The 27,751-nt window shown below is 47.8% G+C and overlaps 2 protein-coding genes across 11 annotated transcripts in view; one reads left to right on the forward strand and one right to left on the reverse strand.

Annotated features, from left to right (window-relative positions):
* Positions 1 to 9,779, reverse strand: part of LOC127394120 (excitatory amino acid transporter 4-like) — a 34,804-nt gene extending 25,025 nt beyond the window's left edge. For 2 of the 6 annotated variants that reach the window (XM_051639894.1, XM_051639891.1), the window contains exon 1: positions 9,410 to 9,779. The gene's annotated coding sequence lies outside the window, so the exon portion shown is untranslated. Of the gene's footprint in view, positions 1 to 8,281; positions 8,622 to 9,409 lie in introns of those variants that run through there. The other 4 variants (XM_051639895.1, XM_051639896.1, XM_051639892.1 and 1 more) reach the window with 4 other exon arrangements.
* A 12,068-nt stretch (positions 9,780 to 21,847) lies between these two features.
* RANBP3 (RAN binding protein 3) overlaps positions 21,848 to 27,751 on the forward strand; it is a 50,707-nt gene continuing 44,803 nt past the window's right edge. For 2 of the 5 annotated variants that reach the window (XM_051639883.1, XM_051639885.1), the window contains exon 1: positions 21,848 to 21,906. In XM_051639883.1, coding sequence (XP_051495843.1) covers positions 21,885 to 21,906 — 22 coding nt within the window. In that variant the 5' untranslated portion in view covers positions 21,848 to 21,884. Of the gene's footprint in view, positions 21,907 to 25,363; positions 25,505 to 27,751 lie in introns of all 5 variants that reach the window. The other 3 variants (XM_051639882.1, XM_051639881.1, XM_051639884.1) reach the window with 3 other exon arrangements.

Raw genomic sequence — 27,751 nt, forward strand, 5'->3', positions numbered from 1 at the left:
AACAGTGATGAATTGTGTCTGCAGCCAGAACTTGTCACAGAGTTTGAACTCATCCAGCAAGGGGCAAGTCAAAGCCAAAGTGTCAGGTTCATCTGACAGAGAGTCCTAGAACTGAAATCCCACTGAGCCCCATGTCCCCATCAGACTCTTTGGGAAGAGGAGAGTTAGGCCTCTTGAGCCCAGGCTACAAGGAGCAGCTCCCAACACCAACTGGCTTTTTGCAGACATTGTCATAGAATCATTTAGGTTGGACAAGACCTGTAAGATCACAAAGCCCAACCATAAATCAGGACAGTGATTAGGCAGGACTTGGTTGGATAGGCCATTTGGGGCCTGGAGTCTTGACTAACTCTGTCATTCTGCCTTTTTTAACTTGCTTCATCTGCCAAATCAGCAAGGACACAGGCCATAGCTCCACCAGGAGACAAGAACACACTGTCTGCACCTGACTAATTGCTTGGTCTTCACACAACTCAGTTGCTCACATGTAAATAGCACTAATCTTCCTATTGAAAGCTGCATGAGCTCAATGAGGTCCCAGGTCCTTCAAGCATCAGATGGGGACTGGAAACCCAAGCCCTGTACCCTGCAAAGTTTCAGTGATCTTTCCAGCAAAACTCATGCTGGAATAGGCTACACAAGGACATAATTTTATTCCCAAATGAATGTTCCTGTTTATGGGGAGTAGACTCCAGCACTCTGCCTGCACCACACACCCAAAACACTCCTGAGAAATGGTGCTGAGAGCCAGTCCAGCCACAGAGGCAGGTGGTGGCAGGGCAGCCTGGTGCAGGGCTGATCTCTGCTCCTCCCGCCGGGTCCACAGCATCGGCCGCCGTTGGGCAGCCCCAGAGAAAGAGTATCTCTCATTCCTCCTGCCCCTGCTGCTCCCGGTGGCTTGTCCAGCAGCTTTTCTTACAGAAATGCTCTCGACCTCCCCACTCAGTGTCTGCGGGAGGCTCTGCTGCCCTGGAGCATTTTGGACACTGCCCAGAGAGCGGCAGAGCTGCACTCAGCCAACCCTCAACCCTGTGCTGGGGGAAATGCTTGGCTAACAGGGAGTAATTGCTCTGTTCTGCTTCCTGAAGTTCAGCTTTGCTCCTAGAATCTGGGCTAAGTCCTACCCAGTTTTTTAATCGCCTGGTTAATCCTCCTTGGCCTTTTTGAACCATAAATGCACAGTGACAAAGGCTTCAAACCTTCTCCTTCAGCAGCTTTTTTCATGTTTCATTTTGATTTGCAGCTGTGGTGATTTCCAGACAACTTTGAGCTATTAAATAGGACACAGAGCAACAGCCTGAAGCCATGGAGGAGGTGAAGAGCTCTGCTCCCTTGGAATGGAAGTGCCTGATGCCCAGGCAGAGCCTTTCCAGCATGGAACAATCCTTTGGGAACCAACCCCATGGTGAGCAACTCCTCCTCATTCCAAGAGTGTCATTCCTAGGGCACAGCAGCCACATGGCACCATAAATTATCAGCAACGGGTAAAAAGGACACTCACAATGTCACTCTTGTGAGAGGCAATCAGAAAAGACATGACAACTGTGCCTCCTGACACTTAGTCACCTTACCAAGAGAGTTCTTGCACAGCCATTTGAAGATAAAGAGCTTGTTGGGAAACAGCCTGGAACAGCTTTCTGAAATCACCTCCCTGGTGATTTTCTTCACAAAGCACCCATCAACATGATTTATGCTAATCTCACAAGTAGACTAAAAATGTTACATAGGGACAGGACAGTTTGTTTTGCACCCACTCCCTCTTTAAACCTGCCCTCTGCCCAACTTGGAAAGACCTCAGTCCTAAGCAAGTGCCATTCTGGGCCAAGGACTTCTGAGGACAGATTTTAACAGACGGCTTGCATGTCCAGTAGAGCAACTACTTCTTTTACAATCTCTTTGCTTTTTAAAGAAAGACATGATTATCTATTGGATCTTTAAAAAACACCTAGCAATGGGCTAAGTGTGCAAATTCAGTTTGCTCTGCATGCCCTGGATGAGACATGGAGGCTGTGGGGTTGGGTTAGAAAAACCCCAGCAGATGGCTGTGTCCAGCATCCCCTGGTGACACTGTCTTTCAATACACATTTATTCTATCAGTCTTTTGAAAGGGCTTGGTATGTCTGGACTGCTGACACCCCCCTCTGAGGAGCATCCTGTACATCCTGGACATGTGGGTATGGGAACCATCCCTACCTGGACATGGCAGGGGAACGTGGATGTTTTCTGGAAGCCACTGGGATATTCCCAGTTGCTAATTGCCACGGTGTTCTTGTGTGTTAAGCAATCCTTCAAGCCTTCCTTTCCCGGATTTTGCAATTTTGTGGTCTTGCTCTTCTTGTTACAGTAACCTTAATTGGGGGGTTAGGATTAATTTTGTATCCTGTGCTGTTCCCTTGGCCTAGGGAGCAGAGTCCAATTATGCAGTTGTAACCTTAATTCCAACTTTGCAGAGTTTCTGCAAATGAATCTCCTTTGTGTTTCATAGAGCAGCTCAAATAATGGAATTTCCTTCCTTTGGGAAGTGCCAATATTTCAACATTTATTTTAGCCCTGTTTTGAAACAAAGTCAAAATTTCAACTCTTGCAACACATGAAGTTCAGGAAAATTCAGAAATGTTTATAAAGGAATGTTTTGGCTTTGATCAGACTGATGTAAATCTACTCCCACCAGAGCTGTAACATTTCTTCACGTGAGTGCCTCTCATGATATGTTTTTTCACCTTGTTGGATAGACTGCAGCTCTCACAAGAACTCTGCAGTGTCGCTCTGTACCCCAGCTGCTGGGGTGCATCATCCCTCTGCAGCCTGGAGAGTGAGCAAAGGCCAAGGAGAAGAGGCCCAGGAGGGCTAAAAGAGAAAGAACATTTGATGCAGTTCTCACTGGCAGCACCTGCCAGGACACTTTGCTTAGAGTTTCTGATGGGACAACAAAATGGAGAAAGTGATAGTTAAAAAAAAAGGTGTATCTGATGACAAAAATTATTCCCCCAAATTTTTTACTGGATTGTTTCAACTTATGAGTGAGACAAACTTCTGTGAGCTCCTGAAGTTTCTATCTCTCAAAAGTGCCCTTGTTTTCTCCTTGGTTCTGCTGAGAGTGTCTGTGATTGACACGTTTCAGCTATTTTGAATCCCAGCTCATGCTCCCTGCTTCTCCCAGGTGCACGGGGAACTTGTGCTGCACGCTTCTACGGGGAGGTCTGCTTCAGGACTTTGTGTGATTATTTTTTTGGTGCCTTTTTAAAAGAAATCTGCAGATGCCCAAGGTGATTGCTCTGGTGATGCCTGAAGTCTTAGCAACACCACTTAGTTAAGTTGTTTAACAGATGTTGCTGACACCTCCATTGAAGAATGAATCCCCTGCTCTCTCCCCAGAAGGCTGCCTGCTGGAAACTCATCTGGATGTCCCCAGCATAGTAGGTGTGAGGAGCCACTTAGCTTTTCTTCCCTGCCCTCATCCACCTCTGACTTGTCCTTCCAGCCCCATGCTGGCACCACCAATTGCCTAGCACTTGTTCTGCCTGATGTATTTGAAAGAGGCTTGATTTAGGTTTCATGCCATAAACAAGTTCCTCCTAAAGACCTTTTTTGGGCTTATTGTATTTATATATTTGGCCCTATTGTATTTATACATTTAACTCTACCCTATTTTCTATTTTAGCATGACTTGGGAATAAATTTTTTTCCATGTTTTGCACAGCACACAGACAGTTCTAATGCCCATGTAGCACTGTTTTTTAATGTCTTTTCTTCCATGAGCAGACTCCTTTGCTTCTTTCCCACTGCCTCTCTGCCTCCTGCAGTCTGTGCCAGGCTGTGAGGCACAAACTGCTTCTCCACTTCCAGGTTTTGCAGCTTTCTTCCTGTTCACAGTCACAGCTTCTGTGAGCAGCAGCTTCAGCAGGGATACTAACAGCTGCCAGCTGCCTGGTGGTGATTTGCAGAGTTTGTGTTCTCTGTTCAGATGGATGGAAAATCACTTTCAGCTAATTAGTCATATAAAGCAAAGTACCAGGGCTGTCTCTCCCAAGCTCTACTGGCCTTTTAGCTCTTAGCCAAGTTTTTACACACACTATGAGATGCTTCCTTCTGCACTAGGAAGTTCTCTCCCAGTCACTCCTAAGTTTTGAGAGCTGAATTCCAGATGTGCCCAGTTGGTCTGGCTGCTCTAGGGACAGATGTGCACTGCAGCCTCACAAGTGAATTCACAACAGGTAGATGTGGCATTTCTCCACATCCATCTTCATACAGCAGTTGAAGCACTGTGAAAAGCATCCTGCCAGAATGAGGGACAGCATCACTCCCAGGGGTTGCCCTCCCTTACAAAGATATTATTTCTTATTGAAACTCTAATTAATTTGATGAGAATATTTCCTGCAGTGGAGAAGGGTGGTGTTCACACAGCACAAGATGAGTGTGCCACAGTTGCCCTGGGAGGAGGGAGAAGCCAGGGTAGATACAATGGTTGAACCTTCCCTTGTCCCACACCTTTATTTCTGAAAACCACTCTCTGCCTAGCAAGAGGCAATTCCGACTGGCAGGTTGGCTGGATGCCCATAACTGTATGAAAAGGATGCATTCAGTTCTTATCCCTTCATCTCCTGCCAGATCTCACTCCATTCCTTTGGAATTATGCTTTTCAAATAGTGAAGCTCAAATTGCAGTGGTTTCTTCCATCATCCAGAGTCTTTTTTGAGGATACTCATCTTTACAGAGTTTTTCTCACTTTGCCCTATCTCTGCTCTGTTCCTTTCCCAGCATCTCTTTCCTGCTGCTCTTCCCCAGCTCCTTCCCAGCAGCTCCTTCCCTGCTGCCACAGCTGGGGAATGTTTGAGCAACCAAGAATGGCTGGGGTGGAGGGAATCCCACCCAACAAGAACTGGGGGCTCAGGAAACACTAGTTGTTGGAAGCAATCGGGCTGGAATAGTCTCTGGCTTGAGTGATGTTAGCAGGTCCCTGGGAAGCCAAAGAGGATGAAATTAATTCTTCAGTGCAGGATGGTGGCATCCCCAGGACAGCCATGGTAGCAGATAGGCCACAACTGAAAGAGCAGCTGTGTTGAGAGGAAGCTGCAGGGCTGCACGTGGCATGTACCACATGGGTTGATTGCCATTTTGATGTAGGCAAGCAATACATACATAGCAAACAATATTTCTTGGCAGCAGCAGCAGTTGTCTGAACAATTATTATTTGTTCTGAGAGTGGTTTGTTTATGGGGATGAGACACAGCACCTTTGTGTACACCCTGCTCCATATTAATAACCTGAAATGTCTGAACTGGCAGTTAATTCCTTCAAGGGAATGCCTTGCATGGCTTTCAACAACAACACAACTTTCTTTAGTGCATCCTGTTAGAGTGTGTTGTACAAACCCAAGAAAGTCAGAAAGCCTTACTGCGGTTTCAAGCAGCTTGGTCTGACACCACTGCAGACCAAGTCTTTCTTCTCTGAGCTGGGAAAACAGGATGGAAATGCTTTACTTCTGCTGCTCTGATGATATATTTGTCCAAATTTAACTTGGCCCACTTTCTTTAGCATTCTCTGCATGGTATTACTGTTGGCATTGTGCTTTTCTCCAACAGCTCCTAACACTGTGTATGTGTGTATGTATTACAAGGACAAAAGGGACCAGTTGTGATCATCTAGTCTGACCTCCTTTTACAGGACAGGAATAGCCCTGTGTTAATTAATTTTCTTTTAAGGAGAATATACTATTTAGAAAAATTTCTGAACCTGCATTACTCTTTTCTGGTGGTGATGAATTCACCACAATTTCAGCAAATTATGTAAGCCTGGGTCTACCTGACCCTGGAAATAATGCATGATAATTAGGAAGAAGCAGTCAGGTGCTGCTCTAGAGGAGCTGGACTGAGCTTACTAACGTTAATCGCAATGCTGACATTGACACAGCAAGAGCCCACAGCTCAAGCAATGTGGGTGTGCAAACACTATTGCATACAGCACTTGCAGACACAATTAGAATCTAAAATGCAAATGAGATCTGGAGTATAAAAGACTTAGTCTCAGTGGATGATCTTGCAGCAGTCACTGGGACAGCAGCACCTCCAAGTTTCTTCCAGGTGCCCCCTCAAATAATTGCTTTCCTCAGCATAAATTCATGTCATTCCTCCTCTTCTCCTCCCAAGTGAGATAAATCTTAAGACTACAGACCCAAGTGTGTTGTCTTCTGGGGTCTGATTTTGCAATTTTCTTTCCATCTTTCCATTGGTAGTTGATTGTCTAGTTATTCACTGGCTTTCTGGAAGGAGAAGGATTCTCAACTACAGGACTTCAGAGAAAGCAGAGTTCTAGAGGAAATCAACACCCTTGGTTTTCCTTCACTGAATTGCAGAATCTCCTAAAACCAGCTGCCTTCAGCCACTCTTGATGAACTTTGTGTTTCATTCTCTCAAGTTCTCTCTCAGAAAAGCATGGCCTACCTCTCTCTTCTTGACATGACTTATTTCAGTCTTCTTATTACACCCCTTGGTCATGTTTCTTGAGCTCCTAATTTTGACAAAACATCTGTTTTCCTTGGGATAGAGCCTTGCCATAAGACCATCACTTGGAGATCTCAAAAGTTCCTGGATCCAGCAGGAATCTTCTAATCTTCCCAATGTAGAGCATCTCCTGGAGCTGTATCACAAAGATACAGAATCTCCTCTGAAGGACTGTAGGTGATGCTAAGTGCATCTCTTTGCCTATCTGCCTTTGTGGGCTGAGAATGGTATTTTATATCAAAGTGGTATTTAGCTATCTGCCCATCTTTGGATCTTGTCCAGTCAGCAAGACCTCTGCCAGGCCACTCTTTTGCAGGTGTAAATATATTAATGCAGTGTTAAGTCATTAAACTGGCTTTCACATTAGCAGTTGAATGAGCTTCACAAGCTTTTCCGTTCCTGTTACATCTTTGATCACTTTGAAGTATTTCAGGGGAAGGTGTGGCCTTCCCTTCCTATAGTTGTCCAGAGCTGGTGTCTCCATGATAGTTTTTCCCCATTTAGTGCTACAGAAGTGTCTGCTGGGCACTCTTCACCCACCAAAACTGCACAGAGTTGGTGCTTGAGCCTCCCTGGCACGTGCAGGCAGTGTGAGCACTCAGTTCTGGACTCAGAGCTGGGTGATCTCCATACCCATGGAGGGTGGTCTGGGCTGGCTGTCCCTGCCAGGACACAGCCTGGCCAGCTACGGGCAGTCACACCTCACGGCACCTTCTGCCTCTCACGCAGTATCCTCGCCAAGCCCAGGGCAGGGAGGCTTCTCCTCATCCCCTCTCGTGGATCAGAAAGCAGAGGGTGAAGCAGTGGCCCCAGGTGCCGGTGGGTGTCAGGCTGAGCTCGGGCAGGCACCAAGTCCTTGCACAGCAAAGCCTGGAGCGGGGCTGGTTTGGGCACTGTCAACAGAGGCAACAGAAGCTGTCTCTTAGCTCATTACAGAAACTGAGCCGAAGGGAAGGCACGTTCCCAGCTTATCAGGCCACCTCCTCTGTGAGCTCCCTGATCTACTTTTCCAGTGATTGTTCCTGACCCAGGAGAAGCCCCTGAGAAATCTCACAGTTCATCGCCCGCAGCTAAACGGGCATCAGTGAGCAGCCACGGAGGGGAGCCAGGAGCGTGGCACGGGGAGTCTGAGCACCCAGCTGGAAAATTCCATTCCTCTTTGTCGCAGCAGACCCTGTTGAAGTGCCTGGGAAGGGAACCTTGCCGGGGGGCGTTGATCTGCTCGCTGGGCTGCTGCTCTGCTTTGCTTCCATGAATTGTGCCACATTTGCCAGGACACCTGCACTATCTCTTCATCCCTCATTTAACACTGGGATAAGAAGTAGCTGCTTTGCTACTCCTTTGCTCTGCTTCATAATATTTTTTTTTTGTTTTTTGCACTGTCAGTCACTACAGAGTGACATGAAGAGTGAGGCTCAGAACAGGGATGCCAGCAGAACTGACCTCTCTTCCAGCTCCAGACAAGCTGAGCATGAAACCAGCTCTTCTGATGCTCTAATTCCTTGCACCTCTGTTAAGTCATCTGCTCTCAACAACCTCTCTTCACCCTGGATTAGCTCAAAACCTGCTAAAGTGCATAGAATTGCTCAACTTACTCTTCTTACTTAAAGACTAACAAATGCTAAAGTAATGCTCATAACAGCCTGCCCACACTGAAGGGATCCCAAGTGCCTGAGGACCGGAAGCATCCATGTGCTCCCAGATCCCATCTCTGTCTCTGCCTTATTTGCACACATTTTTCCTCCTTCTTGCCACACTCCCACCCATGCACACGCTCTTACCTTCTGAATTTGCAGCTGTGATTGCTGGAGGTTTGTTTAGTCCCCTGTTAGGAGGTGAGAAAAGCCTGCGAGTGCCAGGGCAGAAAGCCTCGTGCTGCAATGTCACTCAGGTCACCAGCTAACCCAGCACTAACCAATGGGAAAAAATCCCATGGGAATTAGGCAGCTGTCAATCCTGAAATTGCTTCACACTGAATGTACTGTTGCTGGTTTCCTTGCAATAGCATGCAAGGAAATAACACAGAAACCTTTGGATTTAAGCAGCAAATCAAGAAATTAACATGACTCAGGCTTTTTCTTGTAACAGCCCCACTTGCTGCAAGGGACCTGTCTGCCTCTGATGGTGGGAGGCACAAGGAAATGCAGAGCAATGATCCAAGGGAAAAAAACATCCAGCTTAGAGCAATAACATGATCTTGGCACTGACAAGATGGGGAGTGAGGTGCTGTCTGAAAGATTTCACTTAGGTACTTAGTAATAAGGTTATTCAATAAGGCTTCAGCTCCATGATATGATTCCCCTTAGACAGGTTTTTAGGTGCACATATAAGTTGCATCCATGTTTCAAACATTACCTCAAAAATTAGTTGATGGGGGAGGTCTGTGGGCACTTTCTAGGTCCACTAAGTTAAAATACGGTATCAGAAGAAGGACTGAAATTTAAAGAAGTGATGTTTGCTTAGTCTAACCAGCATTTTCAGGGATCTAGCACAAAATTACTTCTTGAGTTCTGGTTAAAATACATATCTTGCACAGAGTGGTAGAAAATGTGAAAGACTAGACTGAGTGACAGTGTCAGTGTCCTGCCTTTACTTACATGAAGCCCAAAAGTGAAGCTGCTTCTTGAAGGTCAGAGTGTGTGAGCTTCTGTTCACAAAACCTGGATTTGCTTAAACTTTGTAAGAAGAGATTATATCAGAGATATCCCACACCCTCCTCACCTTTTCCCACGACAGTGGGAAAGGGCAAAAAAATCTCTAAAAGCAGTAATAAGAAAGTATTTTCTGGTCTTTGCAAGTCCCTTAGCACCTTTAATGCTTCCCCAGATCAGAAGTCCTGCCCACATTTGGGATCTCCTGTACGAATAGCAAAGTCTTCATGCAAAATTGTGCAGTAATCTGAGTATTACCTTTCCAGGGTTCTCACTGTACCTTCATGCTGTGGACCTGGGGGGCTCGGGAGGCAGGGGGAGCCCCAGCCTGCTCAGGAAGCAGCCTCTGCCTGCTTGGGTTGAACGACTGCATCTGCAAACTCCCAATGGCAGAGTGAGGCCGCGCACCGAGCTCCTGCAGATGGACAGAAATCCTTGGGAGAGGAGCAGCTGGGCAGCAGCACCACATCCACGGTTTGCTCCGTGCTCCTTGTGCCTCTCACTTCTGCCGGCCCCGCTGCCTGTGCCGGGCTGGAAGGCAGGGCAAGGACAAGGGGTGGCGGTGCGGGGACATCTGCCTGTGCAGCCGGGGCACGGCGAGACGGGCGGCTGGCCGGGCTCAGCCCCCTTGGCCGGGCTCAGCCCTCCTTGGCACAGCTCAGCCCTCCTTGGCACGGCTCAGCCCCCCTTGGCCGGGCTCAGCCCCCCTTGGAACGGCTCAGCCCTCCTTGGCACGGCTCAGCCCCCCTTGGCCGGGCTCAGCCCCCCTTGGAACGGCTCAGCCCTCCTTGGCACGGCTCAGCCCCCCTTGGCCGGGCTCAGCCCCCCTTGGAACGGCTCAGCCCTCCTTGGCCGGGCTCAGCCCCCCTTGGCCGGGCTCAGCCCCCCTTGGCACGGCTCAGCCCTCCTTGGCCGGGCTCAGCCCCCCTTGGCCGGGCTCAGCCTCCCTTGGCTGGACTCAGCCCCCCTTGGCCGGCTCAGCCCTCCTGGCTGCCAGGGGGCCTCGGGCAGGGGCTCTGGCTGCAGCAGGAGCTGCTGCCGGGGGGGCTGGGGTCGGGTCTTGCACTGGTGAGAGCTGAGAGACAGGGCTTGTCCTGGGGATCAAACTGGCTACAGCTGAGAGTAATGCTGTCTGCTGTTAACAATGAAACCTTCGCAAAGTCAAAACACAGGAAGACCTTCTCAGATCACACAGTCATGCACTGGGGGCCCTGAGAAAGGCCAAAGGAGCCTTGTCCCGAGCCCTGGATGCAGCTCCCGCGGCTCCGGGCTGGCCCAGCGGCTCCCGGCGCTGCCGCCGCTGCCCGGGGATGCTGCGTGTGCTGCGGGTCCGTCCCACGCACCCACGGAGGAGGGGGTTGCTTGGTTTTCTTTTTAGAGATTGATCTCTTCCCTTAGCTCATGCTGCCTTGGCACCACTCAAGGCCGTGGTGGGATCCTTCTAGAAAGGTCTTGCTGTCATCATTTCCACCCGTGGAGACGGGCTGCACAGCTGACCTCCAGCTGGGTGTCCTGTACAACACTGTGAGCACAGGCTCTGCAGCCAGCAGCTCCAGCACCAACTCCTGTATCAGAAGTTGCTGCTCCCATTCATGCATTTCAGCAAATGTTTACTTTCTAACTGAGCAAGAGTCACCATTTCTAGATCTACAGTGAATGGTCACCTTAGAAGAAGCCAAGAATAGTCTAAGATGCCAGCACTGTTTCAATAGAGAAATCACTTTCATTGTAATATGCTTCTGAGAAACAGCTTCATAAATTCTTCTCTTCTCTTCTCTTCTCTTCTCTTCTCTTCTCTTCTCTTCTCTTCTCTTCTCTTCTCTTCTCTTCTCTTCTCTTCTCTTCTCTTCTCTTCTCTTCTCTTCTCTTCTCTTCTCTTCTCTTCTCTTCTCTTCCTTTTCTCTTCCCCTGCCAAAATAATAAATACCTTACTATTCCGTTCATAGACAATTATAAATCCACTTCACAGGAGCAGAAGATCTGGATTCAGATCTCTACTCTATCTTGGCAGATTTGAAACCCATGGTTTAGGGGTCTAATCTACCTGACAGTGGTGAGCATTCTGGGTCCCTTGTTGAGTCCAATCCAGTTTATGTAGATACTATACAAGACAGAAGCACCAGAAGATGAAATGGAGGCAGGGCTGGCAGATGCCTGCAGGACACAGCACTGATTCAGCAACATTGAAGATGAAGATAATCTTCATTAACATCTTCACCTGATCTTCATGAACAGATTGAAGAAATGGAATCACAGATTTGTACACTATGGACTTTACTCCTAGGGAAGCCACTGAGACCATCCCAGTTTGACTGAACATTTCAGAACTCTTCAATCTTTCCTCACGGGTGATGTTTTCCAGCTCTTGCCTTTTCTGGACTCTCCAGTTGTTCCACATCTTTTCTGAAGTCTGTAGCATCCATAGAGGGATGCAGTGCTCAAAGCAAAGCCTCTTAGGAGAGATGATTGGAGCCAAAATCTTGCTTTACTTTGCTTACTGGCAACATTTCAGATCTCCTTAGGAGCCCTTTTTTGCAGAATTGCCTCTTACTGACTACAGCAATAGACCTGTCAGAAACCAGCAAGATGCAGGAATGTGTTGATTCCAAAAATCTCCTGCATTAATCTTAGCAGGACAAGTAAAAAAAGACAGGATTTTTTGGTGTCCATGATACACTAATTTTTCTGACTTGTACTACACTTTGTATTACAGAAGCACCAAGAAAAAGGAGGGTGTGAAGAGCAGGTAAAATGAATTTGCTGTAACTCTAGAGAGGCAGTGGGAGATCACCAGTCTTAATTGCTTCTCAGCTAATTTGCAGGAACCAGTTTCCACAGACCTGACCATCACTGGGTGAAAGGCAAAGAAGCAACCTGCCACAGTTACTCTGCACTTTCCATAGCCTGCCTTCATTGCAGCCACATCATTTGCAGCCCTTCTGCCTCCATCAGGATCCCACTATTAGCAAGGAAGGGATGGCTCAGTCATTCAGCAGCTTTGTACTTCTGATTATTTTAGGCGAGTGAGGTGTAAGGCAGTCAGCAATGCTGACAAGGTCCAGCATTGCCCTGAGTCTCACACATCTGATTTCCCACTTGAGACATTTCCTTTCTGGATCTAGAGTGAAACAAGCGTCAGTAGGATGGACCAGCTCTACATCAGCTTTCATAAGCACACTTGATGTGGCTCTGATCTGCTGGGACTCTGAAGGACTATTTCTGTCTCACTGTCCTCATCAGCAGAATGGCAACGATGATCTGAAGACCCTTTGAATATGATGCTCACTTCTACAGGTTTAAAACAAGGGAAGTTTGACGAGAGGAGGCTGATACTGGATTTGTACAGACTATTGCTGTAAAACTATGTAAGATTGTTTTGCAAAGCTGAGGAAGGAGGTTGATGGTACATTCTGGTTGTGTTCATGCTGAACTTTAAAAGATCTGAAAGTTTTTTTAAAAACAATCAGCAAAAGCGTGTTCTCTTTGGGTTTGTTTACAGGAAAATTCTTGTTTTCATCTTTCAGTAAACTCTTCTTGTTGTACAGAGACAGAAAACTTGTGTCATCCCCCCCGGCACTTCATTGGTGAGAGCCTGCGTGTCGGCGCCTCGCTTGGAAAAAGGGTCACTGCCCTTCCTGCATCCCAGGTGGCACCCAGCAGATGTGATGCAGAAGGAAACAGACTCAGGTTAACAGGTGGGAGAGTTCATCTCCAGCATGGGGAGAGACACCCAACTGCACACGAGGCTTTGGGAGGAAGGAATGCTGTGGGCACTGACAGAGAAAGGTGTTGCTTGAATACAGCATATCACAGGTAACTGTGATAGTGACTGAAGTGCTGAGATAAGGAAAACATTTGTGGTGTTTGATCCCAGAGTTCACTCCCAAAGGTTCATGCTCACAGCCCCAGCCTCCAGTGACCAGCAGCTGAGTGCATTGGCAAACTTGTGTGTTAAATAATTTCCCTGGAAGAGCCAAGCTTCTATACAGCCTTTTTAGATCTGAGCCTGCGTGCTGTGTGCCCCCAGATGTACAACCTTTCCTTTGTGGTCTAGTGCAACACTTCTAAACCGGGATGGGCTGAAATCCTGGGGTCCAGAGCTACAGCACAGGGTACCAGAGCAGGCAACTATGCAGGGATGCTAAACAGAGAGGCAAGAACGTGGTGAGCTGTATGAGCACAGCCAAAACCAGGGAAGTGAAAGTTTTCAGTAAGAAATTGTGAAAAATCAAGTGCTTGGTTCCCCATCTAGTGGTTATGTTCAGAAGGAAGAATGCTCCAGTAAAAATCAGCTGCTGGTCTCTGGAGGCTGGGGCTGTGAGTGTGAACCTTTGGGAGTGAACTTTGGGATCAAACACCACAAATGTGATCTGACATGTTTTTGTAAGTTGATCCTATTCAGCTGGACAGGCGGGTGAGTTATAACTGTCCATGTCCTCTTCCTCTTCTTCCTGCACAGCCCATTTCAGACTGTCTTTTTCAGACAGTCTTTTTAAGAATGAAAGAGATCAAATAGATCTAAGAATCACAGAAATATGTAGGTAGGGCAGGTCAATTTGTACTTGAACTTGCTGCTTGAAACAAAGCTGGCTTCAAAGTTACATCAGGTTTCTCAGACAAATTTGGTCCAGTTGAATTTGAAACTCTCCAATGATGGAGATTCCCCACATCACTGGTCCATATGCCAGTACTGCATCACTACTTTGGGAAAGCACTTCAAGAAAAAAAAGTCCTAGGGAAAAAACAAAGCTCTCCAATCCTGTCAAGAGAATGGCTGTAAAACTCCTTTTTTGCAGGTAAACTCAGAGGAAACACTGTTTGTGCCAAACACTGGCCCAAACTGCCAGGGTCTCCCAGCAGTGCAGGGAGCTGAGGGAGATTTCTAAGCCTTTTGAGATTTCTAAGCCTTTTAATTTAGCCCCTGAAGAGCCCAAATTCCTGAAAGTCTTGCTCACACTTTCAGGCTCCATCCTCATGTAGCACCCACACAGGGCTATGAGGACCAACACTGCATTGACTTGAGTCCTGGACCAGTGTGCCTGGAATGTCATAGTTCAGCAGCAGCAGCCACATTCCAAGTGAACTACAGACCAGGAACTTTGGAAGGCATTTCTTTGTGGTTTTGTGTGGGCTTAGTTGCCCCTGCACACATGCACTTTGCTGGAAGCAAATGACAGCTTGGAGTGACCCAGCTTGCTTCCCTGACAGAAAACATCAGCTTTTGCCCAGGAAGTGTGACCCCCACCAGGGCATCTTTAGGACTGTGCCCACAGGTCCTGTGTTTTGGCACATCCCTTTGTGGCCCTTTGCTCTCAGGGCTGAGGAAGCCTTCTTGTCATCCTGGACTATTATCTAAGTGGGTGCTGGTGATCACACCCAATGCCATGGCCCACTAACACCAGGTTGCTCTTCTGGGGCAGCCTGTAAGCCATGGCCAGATGAGCAGGACTGTGCCAGAAGGAAGTCATTCAAATTCTAGTTTCCCTCAGCTGGGCTGTTTGTCAGGAGCAAAGCAGGTAACACAAACCCATTCCCATTCACCCACTCCCCTTCACCTAAGCACAGTGTCCCACGCTGTCCCAGGGCCTGGGGATGAACTTGCACACAGTCCTGGAAATGCTGAGTAAGCCCCATAATATTCCATCCTTCTCATAAGCCAGGTTCAGTCCTGCAGTGGGTTGAACTTGCTGAGCTTCACTCCTGAATCAATCCACTGATAGGACCTATTGATCCTTTCAACATAGCAAGTATTTTACCTGGTAGATTTCCCACTGCAATACTTGTGATTCCTTGCAGATGAAAGTATTAGAAGGAGCTGAATTTAACTACACTCTGAAAGCCTTCTGAAGCTATACCAGACAAAAGACAAGGTGCAAGCTGTATAGGTGGTTGGTTCCTCACATGGGCTTCCTCAAAACTGTCAGGAGATGACAGCTTTCCTTACAGCTGGAATTCCTTAGGCCCAGCCATCCAGCCAGTTTTTTTCCCAATGAAGGATACAACCATGAGAACCCAGCTTCTTCAGGAGAGTGCTGTGGGAACAGCTTTCATGTTGACATTGGTCAGCTGAATTTGGCATGAACTCACGCTGCTGAAAAAGAAGTCTTATCCTTCATAAGGTTGTTTATCCCTGCCATCTCTCTTGGGTAATGAGTCCTCTGGAAAATAACCCCATCAGTGCAGAGACAAGTGAAAAAAAATAGGTTTTCAACTGGATCAATTCCAACAGAACCTGATTACACAGAGTCCTGGATATGCTTCCAGTGAATAATGGTCAGTGTAGCACTGAAAATCACAGAAGTGCTGGTAGAAGATCTCTGGAGGCCTCTGGTACAACTTGCTACTTGAGCCAGGTCCACTCCAGCAGCAGACGAGGTGTTACACTACTGACCAACAGGGTGTGAACCAGGACACAGGCAGAGCCATAGAGCTGGAAATGAGCTTGTGATGACCTGATGTGTCTTCACTCTTGAGTCTCTGTTTCTTTTCCAGCTGATCAAAGCTTGGCAGCTATAGATTCAAATGCCACGTGATGCTGTTGCTGTCCTGCTAGAGAACACAACACTGTAAAACCTTCACGATCCGAGATCATCCAAATTACAAAGTCCTGGAAGTAGAAAGCCTTCCAACACTGGGGGGGTTTAGGGGGTTTGTTGTGGGTTTGTTTTATTTTCTTTTTTTTTTCTTTCTTTTTTTTTTTTTTTTGAGAGAGAGCTCAGCCACGGAAAATATTTAATTTGTCAAAGTCATAGTGACTTTTAGGCCATGTCCCTTTAGAAATGCTGACCTAACAATAGTACTAATCAGAAAGTATGGCATTTATAGTATCTTAATGGCATGCACCCAAAATAGATTCTAGTTATATCAGCAAGTTGACAAGCTCACAAGGTACAGATAACTCTTGTAATTAATTTCTAAAAGTCACAGGAACTGTAAAGTTGGTGGGGTGGAGTTTACTTTTTATTGAAATAATAAAGTGCCAGAATCCCGTTTACCTTGGTCTCATTATATACTGACTTGAAGGGAAATTAAATCAGAATCTGGCTTTCAGTCTGTTAGGATAAAACTGTTAATGATGCTGGAGAGGAATGGGCTCTAATTAGAACATGAATAGAGAACACACTGTGACCTGCTGGCTCTTAAGGTCTAGTGAGTGTAACTTTCTGAGGTATGTTCTTGCTAAATCACTTCTCTTAACTAGGTCACACCACCCACTATGCTTGTACCATGTATTCATTAGAGAAGCCCAGTACAGTAATTCCTATAATTAAAGTTGCCCAACATTTCCATGATAAAAGCATGTTCACAGTTTCTTGTAGGTTTAACAGGCTTTAAAGCTCTGAAGTCAAATTTTCCATAGTGGATATCTTTATCAGAATAAAGGCTTAAATTAAAAATGTAATTATTGTTTTGTAGATACTCACATCATGGGTAATTACTCTCACACCTTTTAACAGTTGTGTTTGCCTCAGTTTGTAGGACATGTCTGCTTTGGGACAGGAACTCAGTTCCATAAAAACTGGAGCTAAGTGAGCCACATTATGTATCCCTAAAAATTATGGTTCTTGTGTGATTAGAGACACATGGATGTTTTCAACTAAATTCTCTGCAAATTGTCTACACTAAATGTGATCCAGTTCTCCAGGGAAGACGCACAGACAGGGTCTAGACCCACACATGGACTCAGGCTGCCTAGCCCTGGAAGCTGCCAGTGGACTCAATGATCTTGAATGGTCTTTTCCAACCTGAGTAATACGTGATACTATCGATATGACCTGAGGGAATGGTGGGAAGATGTGCAAGGGGAGGTTTAGGTTGGACCTGAGGAAGAGATTCTTCACCCAGAGGGTGGTGGAGCACTGGAATGGGCTCCCCGGGGAAGCAGTAATGGCTCCAAGCCTGAAAGTTTTCAAGAAACATTTGGACAACACCCTTCAGGGACATGGTGTGAACTTTGGGGTTGTCCTCTTCTGGGGCGGGAGTTGGACTTGGTGATCCAGGCTGTCCAAGGAGGTGCTTGAGCCACCATCCCTGGAGACATCTAAAAAGACAGATGTGGTGCCAGGGGACAGGGTTTAGTGGTGGATGCGGCAGAGTTAGGGTAGTGGTTGGACTCGATGATCTTGAAGGTCTTTTCCAAACAGAGTGATCCTGTGATGAGCACGAAAGAAAAATCTTACAAGGCTGTTGAAAGTCTAAGGCCATGATCAGAGAAGATGATAAAATCAGCTTTAAATTAGCTGGGATCAAATAAAAAATGCTGCACCCTAGTGACCAGAGCTTCAGTAATTGCCTGGGGCTAATTCTGACTGAGCAGTGTTGGTGTTCTCACTCCCTGTGATGTCAGGTGTTCAAAGGTCTCACTTTAAGGCCAGCAACTGCCTCCTTGCCCTCTGCTCTGCCCACTCTCGGGTTCCATTACCTGTACTGTTTGCAGTGTCAGATGCTCCTGTTCTCATAGGTGCTTGCTGGAGGTTTTCTTGGCTGTTGTTAGTTGTCAAAAGTTGCCTCCAGTCTCTGAATAGTTGTACTTGGTCTCTGAGTGCAGCTGTGGCTCTACCCATCCCCTTCAGGGAGCAGATGCAGCAGTGGCCACTGAAGCTGAAGGGTTCACTGCCCATCCTCCCTTTGTAGCCTCCCTACAGGCATCATGCATCAGGCTTTGCACTCAAATACTTTCTATTCAGACTCTGCTCCAATCACAGATTAATTAATTAATATTAATTGTTATTAATTTCCTTGAATGCTTTTCTCTGCCATGTTCCTTTTATTTCAAGCCTTGGATCCTTTCCAGAATTTAGATGCTTATTTGCCATGGAAGTCAACAAGCTCAGCAGCCTTGAGGATCTGGGACTTTTTCTTGACAAACAATAATTTTCCAAATCTCTTTCCCATTCTTAGCTGCAGAAAGGAGAGGTTCCTGCTCAGGCCCAGCCCAAACATTTCTGAAGGCTTGCTGTGTGTCCTCCACGTACCTGTGGATGCCATTGCCAGGGTCCTGCCCTCCAAAACCCTGGGGATTACTTCTTCAGGACAATGTAGCACATCAAATAGTAGCAAGTGTCCCAACATAGCTACTTATTCCCTGGTTGCTGGGAAGGCTGCTCTTGTGCTTTGAGGAAGATGTCTTAATGAGCTGCCAGCTCTCTTGTGCTCCTTTGTCTTTCAGACCTGGCTTGCACAGAATCTCACCCATTCCTGAGTAACCCCAAGGCAGTTCACTCGAGGGGTCTGCAGCCTGCCCTTTGCCTTTCCCACTCTCACAATTTCATGGTTGCTCCAGTCAAGGCTGCCATTGATTATCACGTGCCCAAACAGTCCTTCCTTGGTCATGACTACCAGCCCCAGGAGGGTGTCCAGCTGAGATAGATGGCCTGTCCAGAAAATGTGCTAAGAATCTGTCCCTAACACCCTTTAGAAACCACCTGGATTTATTATGCCCACTGTGTTGCTCATTCAACAGATAATGCAGCTTGCACTAATAATCATACAACTCACAGAGTCACAGTTATCAGGGTTGGAAGGGACCTCTGAAGATCACCTAGTCCAACTCCAGATAGTATTGTCTGATGTACAGAAATGTTCCACCAAACGCTGACAAAGGACATTCATTTAAAGAAAGGTATCCTGTAATTTTTCTAAATCAGTGCCTTTTGTTTTGCCAGTCCTGCATGGTTTAGATTCACGGTACTCGCAGGAGGGATCAGAGGCCTGGCCCTGGGCTCCTGCTCCACGCTGGTGTGGTACCACAGAACCACAGACCTTCCAGAGATGGAAGGGACCTCTAGAGATCATCCCGTCCAGCTTCCCCACTAAAACTGGATCTCCTGGAGCACATCACCCAGGACTGCATCCAGGTGCGTTTGGAATATCTCCAGAGAAGGAGACTCCACAAGCTCCACAGCCTGTTCCAGTTCTTTCTCACCCTCATAGTAAATAACTTTTTCCTCATATTTAAATGGAGCTTCCCATGTTCCAGCTTGTGCCTGTTGCCCCTCGTCCTGTCACTGGGAACTACTGATCAGGGTCTGGCTCCATCGTCCTTGCACCCACCCTTCAGATACTTAGCAGCATTAACAAGGTCTCCCCTCAGCCTTCTCATCTCCAGGCTGAACAGTCCCAGCTCTCTCAGCCTTTCCTCATCAGGGAGATGCTCCAAACCCCAGTCATCTTTGTTGCCCTCCCCTGGACTCTTTCCCTCTCTCTCTTGAACTGCGGAGCCCAGAACTGGACACAGGTCTCCAGCTGTGGCCCCACCAGGAATCGTGTGAGGGGTGTGCTCCAATGAGCAGGCACTGGGCGTGCTGTCCTCATACCGTGCCACCACCTCGGAACAGGGGCAGGACCGAAGTTGTGTGTCTGAGCTGTCGGCCGGGGAGCAGACCCAGCCAGAGCTGTCGGGGCAGCCCAGGTGCGCTGAACAAAGCCAACAGGGCGCGGGGCACCGTCCAGGGCCCGGAGCGCAGTCACGTCCTGCGGTCTCTGTGCTGTGCACATGACACAGGGTCCCTTTGCGGCCTGTTTGGAGCAGCGCGGCCAGTTCCGGAGATGATGGAGTCAGAAGTCACGGAGAATGGCAAAGCACTGATCTCGGGGCTAAAGCAGCAGCCTTCCTGAAACAGAACGGATCTGAATTCTTGTCTGGAGACCAGGCTGGGGGGGACGTGCCCGCGGCTCCCGGGCGGGGCAGCAGCTGAGGGGAGCCTGTCCCGCCACCCCGTCAGGCAGCGCTGAGCGGGATCAAGGACCGAACGTCTGGGTCCTGCACACTCACACACACGCACACACACTCACTCTCACTCTCACACTCACGCACACTCACTCACTCTCACACTCACGCACACTCACACACACTCACACAGACACACACACTCACACACACTCGCACATACACACACTGACACTCACATACACACACATGCACACACACACTCATACACACACAGACACTCACTCACACATACACACACTGACATTCACACACACTCACACAGACACACACTCACAAACGCACACACACTCACACACACACACTGACACTCACATACACACACTCACACTCACGCACACTCACACACACTCACAAAGACACACACACTCACACACACACTCTCACACTCTCACTCTCACACTCACGCACACTCACACACACTCACACAGACACACACACTCACACACACACTCACAAACGCACACACACTCACACACACACACTGACACTCACATACACACTCACACACACACTCACACTCACATACAAACACACTCACACTCACACACGCACACACACACTCACTCGCACATACACACACTGACACTCACATACACATACATGCACACTCACACACACTCATACACACACACAGACACTCACTCACACACACACTCACACTCACATACACACACACGCACACTCACACAGACACACACACTCACACACACTCACACACACACTCTCACACTCTCACTCTCACACTCACGCACACTCACACACACTCACACAGACACACACACTCACACACACTCACACACACACTCTCACACTCTCACTCTCACACACACACTCACAAACGCACACACACACACTCTCACACTCTCACTCTCACACTCACACACACACTCACAAACGCACACACACTCACACACACACTGACACTCACACACTCTCTCATACACACACTCACGCACTCACACAGACACACACACTCACACACACACTCACACAGACACACACACTCACATACACACACACGCACACACACACTCACACACACTCACGCACACACTCACACACACTCACACAGACACTCTCACACTCTCACTCTCACACAGACACACACACTCACACACACTCACACACACACTCTCACACTCTCACTCTCACACTCACACACACACTCACAAACGCACACACACTCACACACACACTGACACTCACATACACACTCACACACACACTCACACTCACATACACACACACGCACACTCACATACACACACACGCACACTCACACAGACACACACACTCACGCACACTCACACACACTCACACAGACACACACACTCACACACACTCACACACACACTCTCACACTCTCACTCTCACACTCACACACACACTCACAAACGCACACACACACACTGACACTCACATACACACACTCACACTCACGCACTCACACACTCACACAGACACACACACTCACACACTCACACTCACGCACTCACACACACACACACACTCACATACACACACTCACGCACTCACACAGACACACACACACACACTCACACACACTCACACACACGCACACACACGCACGCACACAAACGCACACACACTCACACACACACACTCACACACACACACTCACTCACACTCACTCACACACACACACACTCACACACACACTCACACACTCACACACACACACACTCACACACACACACACTCACACACACACACTCACACACACACACTCACTCACACTCACTCACACACACACACACTCACACACACACTCACACACTCACACACACACACACTCACTCACACTCACTCACACACAGACACCCCCCCCATGCCCCCGCCCCCCCCCCCCCCGCACCCCGAGGCCCCGCCCCCGCGCCGCCCCCCGCGCGCCGATGACCTGGCGCATGCGCATCCGGGGGGCCGGGGCCGGCGCAGCCGTCCGGCGGCGCGATGCATTGTGGGCGCGATTGAGGAAGTAAAATGGCGGACCTGGCGAACGAAGGTGGGTGGGCAGGGGCGGCGGGACCGGCTCCTGGCGCCGCGGGGCCGCTCCCGGCCTCGGCCCCGCCGGCCGTTCTCAAAGGCGCACCGGGGCGCGGGGTCCCCGTCGGGAGCGCTCCCTCCGCGCGGCCTCCCCGTGCCCCGGCCCCTCTGGGGCGAGCGGCCGGACAAAGGAGCGCCCGGCCGGGCCGCCCGCTCCCCGCGCCCGCTCTGCCCGGCGGGGCCGCTGCGGGGCCGGGCGCGGCGGCCTGCGGGTGCCTCCCGCGGGCGGCGGTCCGTGCTGCCGCCGGCCCCGCCGCGGAACGGGCCCGAGGGGAGGTTGGATCCGCTTCCCACCCATCCCGGTCGAGTTGCTTCTTGGGGTCATTGTCAGCACCTTTCCTGAGCTTCAACTCGTGTTGATCCCTTAGTAAGACAGTAATTGAGGTGGTTATGTAAAACTAGGTGAGGTATTATTTTTGGAATTATTTTTGTAAGCAGAAAACCTCTGAGGTAAAGAAACGGTGTTTTCATTTTTCTCCGAAGAGGCTTAGGAAAACTTGGGCTGCACCACTGTAGGATTTGGGTGTTCTGGTCTGAGGTGATGTTGTTTAAGTGATGATGAGCATCAACAGTTTGAGAATGACTGACTTCCCTCAAAGTCTCTGCAAAGCCAGCTTTTCCCCTGGTTGTCTCTGTTTCTGCTCATTCTCCACTAATGAAAGAGGGAGGGAAATGCCTGGAAGGGGGTGAATGGAAGGTGTGAGGCCCCTTCTTTCCAAGTTGTTTGTTGTGTTTGAACTCTGTACCAGGGCAATTACAGTTCTGATCTTAACATTAAACAGTAGGTATCAGACATCTCTTGTAGGTGTAGCTTTTGAAGATGAAGTATACAAGCAGCTAACCACATAATTGCGCTTAGTTTATTTGACAAATGCTGGGATGCAGCATGTCTTGTGCTGCTGGCTCCCAAACTCAGGATGAGCTGTTAGTGCCCAGAGTGGCAAAATAAGTGATCCCGGGGATAGTAATAAATAGTCAAGTGTGTAATGACTGTTTTTGAGAAACTAAATGATATTATGTAAATCCTGTCATTCTGTTTACCTTGTAATAGATTTTGACAGTTTATTATTTTCTTTTACAACTATAAGTTTGGAAATGGTTACTTTAATTGTGCAAACCCCTCACTTTACCTGCCTGTTCTAGTGGGAAACAGTAAGCTCAAGGGGAAGGAGAGCCAAGTTCTAGCTAGAACTGAATCTTGCCAGGGGTGTAAGGAGCAATAAGAAAAGTTTCTATGGGTATGTTTGGGCTAAAAGGACAACCGAGGAAAATGTAGGTCCTCTCCTGAAGGAAATGGGAGACTTAGTTGTGCAAGATATTGAGGAGTCTGAGATTCTCTTCTTTGCATCAGTCTTCTCTGGCTAGTGCTCCAGCCTCATCACAAAGGCCACAGCAGGAGACAGCAGGGACTGGGAGAAGAAAGCACCCCACTGTAGGAGAAGAACAGGTTTGTCACCATCTAAAGAGCCGGAAGGTGCATAAGTCTGTGTGACCTGATGAGGTCCATCCATGGATCCTGAAGGAGTTGGTGGATGCAGTTGCTGAGCCTTGGTCCACCATATCTGAGAGGTCATGGTTGTTTGGTGAAGTTCCCACCAATTGGGTAAAAGGTCACATAGCCCCTGTTTTTAGAAAAGGGAAGAAGGGAGACCCAGGCAACTACAGGCTGGTCAGTCTCACCTCTGTGCCCAGAAGGTCATGGAATAGATCTTTCTGGAAACTCTACTAAAGCACGTGGAAAGCAGGGAGGTGATTGGTGACAGCCAGCATGGCTTCACTAAGGGCAAGTTGTGCCTGACCAATTGGGTGGCCTTCTGTGACAAGGCTACAGAGATGGTGGATGGTGACAGCAACTGATGTCATCTACCTGGATTTGTGCAAGATATTTGACGCTGTCCCACGTGACATCCTGGTCTCCAAACTGATGAGACATGGATTAGACAGATGGACCACTCAGTGGATCAGAAATAGGCTGGATGGCTGCACCCAGAGAGTTGTGGTCAATGGTTCATTGTCCAGATGGAGGCAAGTGATGAGTGGTGGTACCTCGGGGGTCAGTGTTGGGACCAGTGCTGGACCAGTCTCTTTGTTGGAGACATGGACAGCGGGATTGAGTGTCTCCTCATCAACTTTACTGACAACACCAAGTGTGTGGTGTGGTTGACACTCTAGAAGGAAGGGATGCCATCCAGAGGGATCTGGACAGGCTGGGGAGGTGAGCCAGTGCCAATCTCATGAAGTTCAACAAGGCCAAGTGCAAGGTCCTGCCCCTGGGTTGCTGCAACCCCAGGCACAAATCCAGGCTGGGGGGAGAATGGCTGGAGAGCAGCCCTGAGGAGAAGGACTTGGGGGTGGGAGGAGATGAGAAGCTAGACATGAGCCACCAGTGAGCACTGGAGCCCAGAGGAGCAATTGTGTCGTGGGCTGCATCACAAGAAGTGTGGCCAGCAGGGCCAGGGAGGGGATTCTGCCCCTCTGCTCTGGTGAGACCCCACCTGGAGTGCTGTGTAGAGCTCTGGAGCCCTCAGCACAGGAGACATGGAACTGCTGGAGAGAGTCCAGAGAAGGGCCACAAAAAAGATCTGAGGGCTGGAGCATCTCTCATATGAAGACAGGCTGAGAGAGTTGGGGTGTTCAGCCTGGAGAAGAGAAGGCTCCAGGGAGACCTTAGAGCACCTTCCAGTGCCTGAAGGGGCTACAGGAAAGCTGGGAAGGGGCTTTTCACCAGAGAGGGCAGTGACAGGACCAGGGGTAATCATTTTACACTGAGAGAGGGGAAATTTAGGTCATACATCAGGAAGAAATTCTTTACCATGAGGGTAGTAAGGTGCTGGAACAGGTTGCCCAGGGAGGTTGTGGCTGCCCCCTCCCTGAAGGTGTTGAAGGGCAGGTTGGATGGGGCGTATGCAGCCTGGTCTGGTGGGAGATGTCCCTGCTCATGGCAGGGAGGCTGGAACCTGATGATCCTTATGGTCCCTTCCAGCCTTAATATTCCGTGATTGTATGAATTCCAAGTTACTGATGTTTATTACATCATTTGATGCTGACTTGTCTTGTGTTGCCACCCATACCTCTGTATTTCCTCAGAATTATGTAGACTGTTGGGGTGGAGTCAGGGGGAAGTGTGGTGCAGTCCTTGTTTTTTCATCTGATCTTCCTTCTCTTTGTTTTTTTTTTCTCTTCAAACCCTTTCCTGATTCCAGTGACTTCCCTCACCTGCTAGTCTCTTTAGTCTGTACTTGCATATCCTTCCAGAGTTGCCATCTTCGTACTTCCCTCTTCTGTTTCTTCTTGCAGTCAGAATGTAATATAATCTCTCATAAGATTAAGCAAGATCATCTTGCTTCTGAGCTATTGTCTTTGTTCATTCCTACATCATTAGCTGCATTGCCTGATGTTAGTTTTCTCTCCTTCAGTTCCATTTTTGAGGTGTCAGTTCTTTGTACACCAGTATGAATCCTGCATGCTTTGTGGAACTGGCATCCTGCTGAAAGGGAATTCCGTGGTCTTTCTCCTTGCCTTGTTTGCTGTCTCTGACGTGGCAATGATGTTCTCAGGTGACTTTGCTTCTCCTCATTCTTAAATACATCAATCTGTTTTATTTTTCCAGTTCTGTAGGTGAATGTTGATTTCCTTATGCCCAGGGACTTTCATTCAAATACATGAACTGACTGGTTTGGTTTGATAATACTTTGATCTTCTATTTCATATCGATCTTCTCTTGTTTGAAGTATTCGATAGCTCAATGTTCATGTTCACAAGCCTGGTGTAATTAAAGCTCTTAAATATTCCTTGATCTAGATTGATCTGTGCAGCAGTGCTGTCTCAATCATACTACTTTGGGAGGTGTGAAGCTAATTATTCTTGGACACATAGTAGACACAAGTACCTAGAAAGTCATTCTCACAGATTGTTTTTGCTTTTCCTGTTTGAACAGTAGCTTTTCATGCCTGTTCATGCAAGTGAAACTCTAATTAGACTTTTTACCCATTTGATTACTGCAACAAGCCTCCTTCTGGCCTTGAAAAATGCTGGTTTGTTCTGTCTTTGTCCTTTCATCTTACTGATGCAAAGTTCTTTTAACCTTTTGCTTTTACAATGGCACTCCTTGTTTCAGATAATTCATTGTCATTTCCTTTGCCAACAATGTATTATTTCTAGATTCTGATGTCTCTCTTAGTCTGTTGTTCGTCTTAAATCACCACTGAGGTGTCAGTGCTGCCTCTAAGTAACCATCTACCAATGTTCTTTAAGCCTTCAGACTGTTTTACTGGATGATTTTCTGGGATGCATTTCTTCAAAGTTAGAATCGTCAAGGTTGGAAAAGACCTTCAAGATCATCAAGTCCAACCATCCACCCTACAACCCCTAGGCACTAAAACAAGCATTACAAGCATTCTGTCTAATATTCTAGTAACTGCTTCATTTACTACACTATAACAATTCCTTTAATTTTTTCCATTCACTTGTCTTTCCTTTTTCTCTAGTGAGTTGGTGAAACTGAGCACTTGCCTCTCTGTAGTGATCTGATGAACAAGCTGTGTCATGGCAGAAGAAGGTTGTTGCATTAAGGGATTGCAGAGAAGCAGGGTGAAGGATGATGTGGTTCAAGTGCCACTTCTTGGAGAAGTTTGTACTGTGAAGTTTCCTAGAAATAGATCCAGATCAAGAGAGATGAGCTGCTAAGTGTGGAGCTAATGAAGAGAAAGGGAGAGTAACTTCTTCCTGGCTGTATGTAGTTGGATCAGATTTGTCACAAAGATTTAGTGATATTGTGATAAAGGCTTTGGGGGCTGTCATTGTGAGAAATTTGATAATTGAAAACCAGGATTTTGGAATGGTAGGCACTGCTGTTACTGCTAATAAAAGTAGTATAAAGTAGTTACTGAATGGTATTAGGAATTTTCTCTGAGATATTCAACATGATGTTCTTTGGTGTTCTAAGTGGATCACGTCTTAAAACTGACACATTGCACATGTGGCAGTGAGGTATCCTAGAGAACCAGACAACTTCCTGCCAGGGATATATTCATGTAAATCTGAATGCTTTTCTCATTAACCTACTGTTACATACAAACAAACCACTACTCATGTATTAACTTGCTTCTGAAGCCACTCTTCAGATGACAGGATCTCCTTGTGTTGAGAATTAATTGGTTGATCACCTTTCAGCCATTGAAAAGTTACAATTGCTTCTCAGGGCTTTCTTCATGCTTCCCTTTCTGGAGGTACCTACATCATCTGTGTTTGCAAACTCCCTTCTTATATACCAGAACAAATTTATTTTGCTTTCTGAAATTACTAAGCATAGAGTTTCTGATCATAACAAGTTTACTGTGTATCATAGAATCACAGGATGGTTTGGGTTGGAAGGGACCATGGGCAGGGGCACCTTTTGTGAGACCAGGTTGCTCCAAGCCCCATCCAACCTGCCGTTCAACACTGCCAGGGATGGGGCAGTCACAGCTTCTCTGGGCAACCTGGGCTAGTGTCTTACCACCCTTACAGTGAAGAGGTGTTTCCTAATGTCTCACCTAACTCTCCCCTCTTCCAGTTTTGAGCTGTTACCCCTTGTCCTCTCGCTAACCTGCCTGTTTAAAAAGTTGCACCACAGCTTTCTTGTAGGTCCCCTTTAGGTACTGGAAGGCCTCTAGAAGGTGTCCCCAGAGCCTTCTCTTCAGGCTGAACAATGTTCTTGGCATGTCTTACTAGGAGAGGTTCTCCAGCTCTTGGATCATCTTTGTGGCCCTCCTCTGGGGGAAGTAATAACTGCCTTAAACTTACAGAAGAATCCACAAGTTTCT

This window comes from Apus apus, chromosome 24, assembly GCF_020740795.1.
Source record: "Apus apus isolate bApuApu2 chromosome 24, bApuApu2.pri.cur, whole genome shotgun sequence".
Lineage (NCBI taxonomy): Eukaryota > Metazoa > Chordata > Aves > Apodiformes > Apodidae > Apus > Apus apus.